The sequence below is a fragment of the Schistocerca nitens genome, chromosome 4, assembly GCF_023898315.1.
Source record: "Schistocerca nitens isolate TAMUIC-IGC-003100 chromosome 4, iqSchNite1.1, whole genome shotgun sequence".
In the NCBI taxonomy this organism is placed as follows: Eukaryota; Metazoa; Arthropoda; class Insecta; order Orthoptera; family Acrididae; genus Schistocerca; species Schistocerca nitens.
In genome coordinates this window covers 696,664,494-696,676,779 of record NC_064617.1, presented here as the reverse complement: position 1 = coordinate 696,676,779, position 12,286 = coordinate 696,664,494, and the positions used below count along the sequence as shown (strand labels likewise).

The 12,286-nt window shown below is 39.5% G+C and overlaps 1 protein-coding gene across 1 annotated transcript in view; it reads right to left on the bottom strand.

Annotated features, from left to right (window-relative positions):
• The window catches only part of LOC126252010 (lipid droplet-regulating VLDL assembly factor AUP1-like), a 110,977-nt gene that overhangs the window by 78,398 nt on the left and 20,293 nt on the right, over window positions 1-12,286 (bottom strand). The window contains exon 4 of the mRNA XM_049952794.1: window positions 1,314-1,471. Within this exon, the coding sequence (XP_049808751.1) occupies window positions 1,314-1,471 (158 nt within the window). The remainder of the gene's footprint in view (window positions 1-1,313; window positions 1,472-12,286) is intronic.

Sequence of the window (12,286 nt, the reverse complement as noted above, 5' to 3'; positions counted from 1 at the left end):
TACTGTCTCAGAAACCACTCATCAGACAGTTAATAGACATCTTTTCAAAACCTGAATTGTGCACCTCCATTAATCTGTGCTCAGTGTGTGCTGATTTGGCAAAGCCTTACATTGCATATACGTTCAGTATAATGCAGCGATGGGTCTGTCCAACATATGATTTGCTGCACTTTTAAGGAATTCGCTATACTTCAGATGTTAGAAAGGCCTACGTTATCCTTCACACTACCCAAAAGATTTATCAAATTCTACAAGCGACCAACTGATAGGCTTCATTCATTGCTTGTTTGGAGCTCTGCCATTTCAGCGTATGGTAGAAAGCCAAGTTGATCTTCTTCTTTGCTCTTGTTTCTGAGTGTTGGTGTGCTTAGTGCCTTCTTCCTCTTCCTCTTTCAGCCACTGGAAGTAAAGATATTTTGCAGATGATGCAGCTCAATATGGTATGTTGTCCTAACAAACAGTCCTCATTCTGCATATAAGTGACATCAAACAAGAAAATTGCTGTAGTGGGTGATGGCACAGCTCTTTACTAGCAGATATAGGCTGGTATGAAAGTTTTGTGTGTATTCCACATTATAGAGTCAGGTCTCTTTGACAAATGGACATCCAGATGTGGAAAACAACTGTTCTTCTCAACCTCCAAGTTGAATTTGATATTTCTGTAAGTGCTACTTATGTGGTTCCTGCCAAACGTGTCTACACACCTGTAGACGTGCTTTGCTTTATGTGGCACTGTTTTTGGTGTGATTTCTTCAAATTCCTCATGTAGATGTCTGCCACAATGGGAGATAGAGGCAAGCACATTTGAACACCAACAACTTGCTCATAACAGTCATCATGTAAGAATATATCATTAAGTGGTGACAAACCAAGCTTAAGATGTGGTATTCAAAATGTTGCTCCAGTAAAGACTGTTTTATTTTTCTTATGATATCCACAAACTGTAGTGACCTTCTAATATGGTGACTGCAGTGGCCCACATGATAACCTGGCATGGTGGCCTTCTGTGGTTTCAGTTCACATGTCTGTGATCTAAGGATACACCCACCTGGTGTACCTGTGGATGACCCTGCAGGTGAGCTGGTGTGATGCCTGTGGTTTCAATTGCTTCACGGTATCTTGCAGTAATCCACAGTAGTCCAGAAGTGTAGAAGTCTTCCTTGTAACAGTAGATATTGGAACCCTTTCAATTTTGCAATTTGCCTTCTGAAAAGCCCCAAACACACTGTGGATTGACACAGCAAGAAACCCGAGCAGATTTTATCGCCTTCAGGGGTACCAAGAGAACCTTTATTTGCATAACATTTGCTTACTTTAGCAATCCTTTAGTTCCACTAGTAGTGGTTCCCTCTGGGAGGAGGAGCACAGCACCAGAGCCAGAGTCTGAATCCTGGTGCCTTTCATCCACCAAGTCATCCTTAATACCAAGGAGGTCATTTACCCAAAAAGGAAGACCCCAGTCTTTTGGTTTCTGAAACCAAAACATAATATGCACCACAGGTTCTGCAGACTGCAACAAAAGATGTCTTATAAATAATATTAATATTTACAAAACAATACATACATACAGTAATACACTAACAGAAAAAGTGGATCTGTACAATATTTGTAACAATTAATAAATCACTGATGTATCCAATTTCAAATCTCCCCAGGTGAAGTCAGCCACTCATTAAGGAAAGGTAGGTTAGAGTTAAACATACAGTTTACATCAGTGTCAGATATAGAGCACAAGATTGAATTGGGTAGGGTGGTGGGGAAGTCAACCATGACACTGTTTAAAGGACCATTCTGACATTCACTTTACGAAAGTGGAAACCATACAGACACCATACAAGGCAGGTTGGACAGGATGTGAATACCACTACTCCCAGACTCAAAAGCAATCTCTCCTGAAATTAAACATGCAAACAATAATATGATGCAAGAGCAAGCAGCTACATTTAAGTAATTCTTTCACTGTCACCTACAGGAAATGTATGCACTTGACCATATTTTAACATTTTACATGACTGGTCACAAGTTAGATATGAGAGAAAATGACAAAATTACGTTAGCAAATGTTCAAAGACTCACAGTATAAACTCATCAGCTTATAGGACCATTACAGTAAATATCCCATTGAACAACATTAATTTGGTGCAATCTGATGGCAAAAAGACTCGGTGAATGTTACAGACAGAATTATTACACACTTTCATTGCCAGCTACTTTCAAGGCAAGAGGGATTTACTCTACATAGTCAACAAGTGCAACGAAAATGGAATTTTGTTAAAAATAAATATGAAACAAATGACTTCTAGCAGTACAACTGAGATGACTTCAATGACAGCAGGTCTTCACAATACATGTACCACAGTCTCACAAGTTGTCTTTCTTGTTATTCTTAATGTCGGGCGTTAAGTACAATTTAAGTTGTTCACATGGCATGTGCAGCAGCTCCCATCCAAAGAAGATAAAGTTGAGATCACTTCATAGTAGTACTTCAATGGTATTTTATTTAATTATCTAAACCCCTTGAAAATGCTGAATAAACATGACTGTGTAGGTAATCTGAATGACCAAAAGACTCACTTTTCACCACCATTCAGATCACAAACATTCTGTTAAAAGTTTAAAAGTTGACGAGAGGGCATTCATGCACTTACCTCGAATGAGAATTCCATGAATGATAGTGGGTATTGGCATGGTGAAGTATAAACCAATTTTGAACAACCAATGACATATTGATCACATAAGTTTCTAAGGCAATAAAAGTAACTATTGGTTTCTAATGTAATGGAGACTTTGAAGTACAACTGCTCAAATTGCAGGCATGCTATATTTATGGGGGAAACAGTCCATTTGTTGGGTCAAAATATAAGTAGCTATACAGGTAACAAACACAGTGTATGGATGATCAATACTAATCTCTAGCTATCACAATTCTGGAAATACGAATTTCACGTTTACTCATGCCACTTGAAGTAAATGGAACCAACAACTTACCACAGAATAAAGACATTTGACTATGTTACACATTAGCCCATTACCACAACCATAATAATTATGTATTTCAAATGAAATCATTAATAACTATTTCATCGACAAGCAATAAAAAAGTACTATGTAGGTCTACACCAGTAACTGGAGTGTTGATATGAGGAAGAATGGGCAGAAAGTATGTCTATGCTATGTGACCAGTTTGTATTTTTTGGTATGTAGATGTAATTATGCTAGCAGTTTCCCCCTACCATCCTCCAACTAGCAGTTGCAAATCTGACCTAGTCATACACTGCCAACATCAACATCATCTCTATTCCATAAACAAGGTGAGAGACTGAAAGTAGTGAAACCTTTAGACCATTCTATTTGCCCCATGCACTTGACTTGCATCGTATTTGAATAGTCCCAGACATTTTTCGCAACACTACCAAATAAATTCTTTCAACAACTTTCCAAATTTAAATCCAGAAGAAATATAGTACAATTATTAGAAAGATTACGTTTGTTGCAGTTTAGAGTAAATCTGCTTTATGGGAATATTTAATAGCATAGTGTGCAAAGGTATAAAACAGTTTGAGAATACACAGTGAGAATCAATACAAGGTGCCACGGCGTCAGGAATGGCGTTCAATGTCCATTGCGGCTTGTCTGTTATGGGAGGTGGAGTGCCAGATGATTCTGTCTTGTCTGTAGTTGGTGTGTCAGGCAATTTGCTGGTACCAGTGTATGCAGTGCTGAACACAGGTTCAAGGCGGTCAAACTTAAACATTCTGCCACTTTTACTGAAGACTAGATATGGACAATCATATGCTGACAGCATAGGCTTGCAGACAGCATTGTGATGAACAAAAACTTGGTCATGAAGATTGGCAAGGACAAAAGGGTGGTGAGTCTGTTGATCTCTCAATGAAATGTGATGGAGCTGCTGTATCTGTGTTCACAGTCTGTTGATAAAGTCCAATGCCTTGATAAGAGGGTCTGGCATGTTGCTGAGAAACTCACTCGGCAGTCTGATCAGTTGGCAGCAGACAAGATCTGCTGGTGTAGATTTCAGATCATCCTTGCTGGATGTGTGGAGCCTCAGAAGGATGATCAGCAGTGTTTCTTTCCCATGTTGTGATTTGTGGCACCAAAAGGATACCCTTAACTGTCTGTGCATATGTTACACTAAACCATATTCCGCCAAGTGATAAGCCATTGTTCGAATGTGCTTAATGCCTAACAGGCCTGCCTTGGTCAAAGGCAATGCGAAGGAGCACTCCGAAAAAAGCAATCCATCCATGAAAGAATGTGGTTGTGACCGTTTTGGCAATGACGTTGACCATGGGAAAGACTTCAGGCCACCAAGTCGGTTGGTGGCAGTTATATCCTTCATAAGGTGATAAAGGTCTGATGATGTTGACAAGTACATGGTCGAAACGCTGGTTACGTGGGACAAATGTGTCATTGGTTGCACTGATATGGCAAGAGATCTTATTCTGCTGACAGGCCAAATGCTGGGGCACAAATGCCTTGCAATCTTTGTTGATATTTGGGTATACCAAAGACAGATTAACCAAATTTATTGTAACGTGGACCCCTGGATGAAAAGTTGTGCAGAGTTGCAATTGCCTGTTGTCGAAATTCAGCAGTCACAAATGGTTGTGGCTTTGATGTGGAGACATTCCAATACAACAGCACTCTTAATGGTGGTACTAGGACACATTGGAGTTGCATACCTACATGTATTTGCCGGTAAATCTTTGAGCTCACTGTCAGATTGTTGAACCAAAGTGAGTGCTTCATAATCAGCTGCACCTGGAATCACTTCTAGACGAGAGTTGACACCTGCTGGTTTGTTCAGTTCTCCCACAACATGGACTGCATGAATCATAAATTGTCCTACATAGTCCAACAGCAGAGCCTCAGTGATAGTGGTCTTCATATTGTTGAAGACTGTCTCAGCTTTGCTTGTCCATGTGCATCACCATTTCAGTGAGCCTTGCAAAAGTTCATCCAAAAGTGCACAGTGTCGCACAAAAAAATGGTAGAAATTAGTGACGCTGAGAAATTGTTGAAGCTCACAGTCAGTCACAGCTGCAGGGAGTTTATTACTGCTTTTACCTTCTCCTTTGAAAGCAGTATTCCTTGCACGCTGATGGTACAACCCAGGAAGCGAGTTTCTGATGCCCCAAAGATGCACTTTGACAGATTTATGAGTAGTCTATGTGAACGAGGGTGAGTAAAGATCTGGCACAAATTTTCCTGGTGTCAGACTCTTATATCACCAAAACATCTATATGAAAAGATATCATGTTTTATGGTGTATAAGACACTACAGATCGTAAGACATACATTCATTTTTAAGCATATTTTTAAATGACAGTTTTACCATTTTATTATTAGACTGCAAACCGGGACAGGAAAAAATCTTAGTTTATAAAACCAAACTGGCCTTTAAAATCCCTGAAAATCATCATCCGAACCTTTTTCTTCTTCTTCTTCTTCTTCTTCTTGTCATCATCATTTTCCTCTTCATACATAAGATGGTCTTCACTGTTATTGAGAGTGTTACTTATACTGCACTTCTTGAAAGATTAAACAATAATGTCTTCTCTCATTCTAGACATCATCATCAACAGTGTTCTGCCAAAAGACAGATTTTCACATGGTAGTTCTCCAGGCTGTCCGGTCTTCTGCCAGCCTCTTCAGGTCTGCCTAATTTCCTCTTCCCTTTATGTTGTCAATCATCTTTTATCTCCTTCTTCCTCTCAGTCTTCTCCCACAAACCAGTCTTTCCAAAGCATCTGATAGCAAGCACTCCCTCCTCAATAATTGTCCCAAACAGTTCATTTCCTTTCTCTTATAACCTTCAGCAGACATCTTCTCTCACCAGACCTTTCCTATACTCTTTCATTAGTCACTCTTTCCATCCAGCTTATCATCTCCATTCTTCTCCACATCCACATCTCAAATGTTTATAACCTTTTTTATCCTCTCGTCTCAGTGTCGATGCTTCTGCCCCATATAGTGCCACACTCCAGACAAAACATTTGCCAAACCATTTCCTTAGACCTTTATCTAATTTGCCACATAACAGTTTCCTCCTCTTGTTGAATGCCTCCTTCGCTATGGCAATTAGAGTTTTCACCTCCTGGTGACATCTCAAGTCTTCAGTTATTGTGCTTCCAAGATATTTAAATGCACTTACTTGGCTAATGGTAGCTTGTCCTATTTTAATATTGGACAGTCTGCATCTTATGCTGATTACCATACTCTTTGTATTTGCTGTGTTTATTTGCATCCCATATTTGACACAAGCTTCATTCAGATCTTTCAGCATGTTATTCACTGTCCGCTCACTGTCTGCCACTAATATCAGATCTTTCAGCATATTATTCACTGTCTGTGCACTTTCTGCCACTAATACCATGTCATCAACAAATCTTATACATTCTCTTTCCACCAATACATATTCCTCTTTTCCCACTTAAGCCTTTCACAATAATCTCTTCAAGGTAAGCGTTAAACAACAGTGAGGAAAGGCAACAACCTTGTCTACCACCTCGTCTAATGATGCTTCCTTCTGACATTTCATTTCCAATCCTTATCCTTACTTTCTGGTGTAAATATAGTTTCTGTATCAGTCGTCTCTCTTTCCAATCCACTCCTTTCCTCTTCAAAATATCCATCAGCTTGTTCCGCTAAACTCTGTCAAAAGCCTTTTCTAAACTAATAAAAACAGTAAAGATTTATCTACTTTCTTCCATATATTTTTCCCCTATAGTTCTTAACAGGCCGATAGCATCTCTTGTCCCTTTTCCTCTTCTAAATCCGAACGGCTCCTCTGCAATTCACAATAATCTCTTCAAGGTAAGCGTTAAACAACAGTGAGGAAAGGCAACAACCTTGTCTACCACCTCGTCTAATGATGCTTCCTTCTGACATTTCATTTCCAATCCTTATCCTTACTTTCTGGTGTAAATATAGTTTCTGTATCAGTCGTCTCTCTTTCCAATCCACTCCTTTCCTCTTCAAAATATCCATCAGCTTGTTCCGCTAAACTCTGTCAAAAGCCTTTTCTAAACTAATAAAAACAGTAAAGATTTATCTACTTTCTTCCATATATTTTTCCCCTATAGTTCTTAACAGGCCGATAGCATCTCTTGTCCCTTTTCCTCTTCTAAATCCGAACGGCTCCTCTGCAATCCCTCTATCCAGCTTGCCATACAGCCTTCTATTCAACACTCTCAGCAACACTTCAGCTGCATGAGAAATTAGAGTGATGGTCCTAAGCTGTTTACATTTTTTAGTGTTTCACTTTTTCTCTATTGGTATCATGACTGTTGCAAGGAAGTCTTCAGGCCATTCCTCTTTGTCATATATCTCGTTACAGATGTAGACTATTTCTTCTCTTGCCTTGTTTCCCAGACTCTTAAACAGTTCTGCTGGCAAATTATCAATTCCACATGCCTTCCTATTCTTCATCTCCTTCAGCGCCTTTTCTACTTCTGCTTCCAAGATGGTGAATCCCTTTCCATCTTCTGGCACATATTGCTCCTCTTCAACCTTAATTTCGCTTTGTATTTCATCCCCCTTAAACAGACATTCAATATATTCTTGCCATCTGTACAAAACCTCATGTGGTTCTTCTGCTAGAGTACCATCTGCTTTTTCTATTTCCATATTATTCCTTTTTCTTTTACATTCAAAAATATCTCACTAGCCAGTCTATACATCATTTCATACTTTCCCTCTTTCTCCATTTTCTCTATTTCATCGCATTTCTGTTTCATCCATTTTTCCCTTGCTCCTTCAGTTGCTCTTCTTAATTCATTATTCAGCTTCCTGTACCTCTTTTTGCCTTCTTCAGTTTCTACATTTTTCAACTTTCTCTGCTCTTCTATCTTTTTCAACATGTTTCCTCTTATCCATTCTTTCCTGGTTCTCCAGGATATTTTAATTCCTACTACTTCTTTGGCAGAGTCCATGAGTCCTTCCTTCATTTTTATCCATTTGTCATTAACACTTTCAACACTACCTCTTTCCCATTTCTTCATAAATCTGTTTTCCAAATCTGATGCCTTTCCTACCTCTTTGAGTCTTTCTATGTTTAGTCTTTCTTTTGCTTTACCTCTCGAGACTTTTTTCAACTTCACTTGTATTTCTCCCACTACTAGGTTGTGGTCTGAATTTATATCCGCTCCTGGATGAGCTTTGGCATTCTGCAAACAGTTCCTAAACCTTTTTTGTATCAGGATAAAGTCCAGCTGATATCTTTCCCTACTCAAATTTGGTATTCATGTGTGATGTCTCCTTTTGTGGTGTTCAAATAATGTGTTATCCACTGCTAATTAATTTTCTTTACAGAAGCTAATTAGTCGTTAACCTCTCATTTTTTATTCCTAATCCAAATTTTCCTACTGCACCTTCATCTTTTTCTTCACCCATCACTGCATTCCAGTCCCCCACGATGATAATGCAGGCATTTCTATTTTCTTTCTCAATGAGTTCTTGTATTTTCTCATAATTCTCTTCCACTTTCTCATCTCTATGCTGGCTGGCTGGCATGTATACCTGTATTAACACCAGATGTTTTGAACTACCCTTCAGTCGTATCATTATCAATCTTCCATCAATATATTGTACCTCTATTACCTTACTTTCCAGCTTTTGCTCAATCAATATTCCTACTCCGTTTCCACCACTCTTGATTTCCCCTGAGTATAAGAGCTTATAATCTCCACTTTCTATCTCCCCATCTCGTTTCACGCAAACCAAGGGCATCTAATCCGTTCCTTTTCATCTCCTGTTTTGCTTTCTCTAGCTTTCCTGCTTGCAGCAGTGTCCTCATATTCCATGTTCCAATCCTTATCTTTTCTTCCTTCACTGTCCCTTTCTTCCTTTCAAATATGTCTACTCTCAATGTGTCTCCCCTCCCCCCTCCCCCCCCTGGAGATCCGAATGAGGGGGAAGTTTAACTCTGGAATCTTTCATATGGAGAGACATAACATGTACTGTTTGGGAATGTCATGTGGTAGTCTCCCCGTTACTTTCCACATAGGCAGTAGGATGCCCAGCCTACAATCAGCTGCTCACTATGAGTCAGATGCTGTCTGTAGCTGCCCCTCTGGGGTACAGTCACTATTTGTACTCTTTTTGTACCCAAAGAGGAAAAAGTGCCACTTCTGCCAGCTTCACTGTTCTGAAAGACTCTTTCTCTGCTGTCGCTGCTGTTGAGGTCTTAGACATATAACAGAAAATGACAGGAAAAGGACATGCTGAGGACAGGTTTGGGATAGGAAAGGGGAAGCAATAGGCCGTTGTGGGTCACACTTTGTCTGGCTCCTCCTCTTTGGCCTGTCCAGCTTTGGTGACCCTTCTGGTAGCTAAGCTACTGCCGGCATAACCCTCCAGATCATTCTAGACGGTGACTGTTTTATCCACGAACACACTTGTTCCATTGTAGGTCATGTTAAAGCTCCATTTGGTGTGAATTCATGTTGGGTTTCATGTGAATTGATGTTGGATTTCATCAATCATCCATTTGTTTCATTTTTCTTTCATGTTTACTTTAAACAGTTTATTTATCAAGACATCAAAAAGTTGAAATTGTGAAGTAAGTCCTCCAGGAATAACAGCAAGCTCTATATTTCCCCGTCTCAATTGCTCTTTCAAAGAATTTTTCAAATGAATACTAAACTGATATAGCATAAGAAGAAAACTCTTCTTCAATAAAGCACCTCTCCTCCTCTCCCACACCGTGTTGATCCATAATTTTATACCAGCCTCATCCATTCAACCCTTTTCATGTTCGTGAACAACACCTGGTGGTATTTCAGAATGTTTGGCATTATTTTGCACTTGAATATGATCACTGGATTAAGTTTAGTACCGTCAGCACAACATGAAAAGACAACAGTGTAGTGCACTTTTTCATGACCACTTGTTTTTATATTACAGTTTTCACACCTTTCATGGCAACAGAACTGTTATTCAGCACACCAAATTTCAGAGGAGTTTCATCCATATTCACTATTTGCCTTAGTTCCCCACTGGTTTCCTTTTGATGCTGAATAATAAAGCGATGGGAAAATAATATTCTCTTCATACTCTTGTGGTATTTTCCAAGATATTTTGGTTTTGGTTCGCATGCTTAGTTCATGGTGCTTCATAAAACTGTTGCACTAACCAATTACACTTTTGAAGCCTGTTAAGTTCCACTGTATCTACATCTAGATCTATACTCAGAAAACCACCGTGTGATGCATGGCACATGGTATGTTGCATTGCACCAGTTATTAGGGTCTCTTCCTGTTCCAACCACATATGGAGCTTGAGAAGAATGACTGACTAAACACCTCTGTGCATGCAGTAATTACTCTAGTCTTATCCTCATGATCCCTATGTGAGTGATACTTAGGGGGTTGTGGTACGTTCCTAGAGTATCATTTTCAGCCAGTTCTTGAAACTTTGTTAATAGACTTTCTTAGGACAGTTTATGTCTATCTTCAAGAGTCTTCCAGTTCAGTTGCTTCAGTATCTCTGTGACACTCTCCCAGGGATTAAACAAATGTGTGACCATTTGTGTTGCCCTTCTTTGTATATGTTTGATATCCCTGTTAATCCTATCTGGTACAGGTCCCACACACTTGACCAATATTCTATAATAGGTCGTACGAGCGATTTGTAAGCATTCTCCGTTGAAGACAGACTGCACTTCCCCAGTATTCTACCAATAAACTAAAGTCTATCACCTGCTTTATCCTGTAGCACTAGCTTGTGAGTGAGTATTTGAATAATTTTGTATTAATTTCAATCCCATTTTTATGGTATCCTTTATCTATTTCAGTGCATAATGTTCAAGTTTTGGCCATTTTGCATTCAGTCCTCTGCACATTTAGTCTTTTTTTTTCCCAGTTCTTCTGTATTACCCCAACAACCGTAAAGGTTTTTTTCTGTTGGTGGAGAGCTGAAATGCTGCCCAGTTGCTCTGTTTCCAGGTTGTTCTGCATATTCTATTACTTTCAATTTATAGCCCACATCATATGAATACCTTTTATTTTTTCCATTACAAAACGAGCTACTTACAAAAATACTTTACTGTTACCAATAACACAAATCAATTTCAGTTCAAGTTAACTGGCATTGTAGACTGCAATGACACATCATAGGTCAGACAGTGTTCTGGGTTTGTGATGGCGGGGTAGGAGGGAGATAGTAAGAGCAAGCTTTTGAGTCCCCACAACTCATGTTTGTCGCATTAGTGCAACGCTGCTGCCAGTTGAATCCAGTTTTGCCAGATAGAGAGAGGTATTTTGCGCCATCCAATATGTGGCCATTTTTAAGATTTTAAATCAAACACTGAACTTTTGTTATTAATTTGAAGTATAAGATACACTTGAATTTTGGAGGCAATTTTTCGAAGAAAAAAGTGCATCTTTTAGTCTGTAAAATATGGTAACAGAAATCATGATCTCATGTAACTTCATCCATAAAACACTGGATGCTCTGCACAACACTGCATGGCCAAAAAGGCTTTTTCGTAAATGCAAACAGACCAAATCAGGTACAGACGGCAATTTTATTTACATCTTCTGGAGCAACAAGTACCTGGTAAAATGCACATACCAAATCTAACATGGAAAAGACGTGATTGCTGAGCTCTTCAATCTGCAGGACCAGATAGTGATCAGGAATTTTTCTAGGATTGGGTTCCCAGTAACGTCACACTGACATCATCCATTAGTCTTTCTGGGAACTATGTGCAGCGATGAGCCCAACTACTGCTTGACAGGCAGCAGATTCCTTGTGCAGGCATAACGGAAAACTCTTGTTTCACTGCTTCCAACTTTTCTACTCTTAAGCAACAAGATCAAGCATGAAATGGTGGTCCCAGTGTTGTCAGTATGTAATGTAGTGTCGAATGTCTTACCAACACTAGTGTAGGCAGCTGCCAAAGTACTTCTGGGAAGTGCTCGAGAAGTTCTACATAAGGAGAATCATCTGCAATCATTCACAGAGCTGTATTGTCCACATAGCGTACTCATCCATGACTGTGCGATTAGTGGTGGTGTCGAGGAAACGAGGACAATAGTCCGGGAGCAGGCCATAAAATGATAGAAAGTCTGCTCTAAGAAAAGGATGCATTACATCTGCCACAATAATTTGCCAATCAAACTTGCGGCACAGGCCTAGGTTTATCTACAGTGTCATGCGACCATATGTTCGGATGGCAGAACCACTGGCAGAAAAGGGACCACAGAAGCACACATAATATAGAACTCAGTGATAAACAGTCATGGCTGCTGTTTGGAAAGCT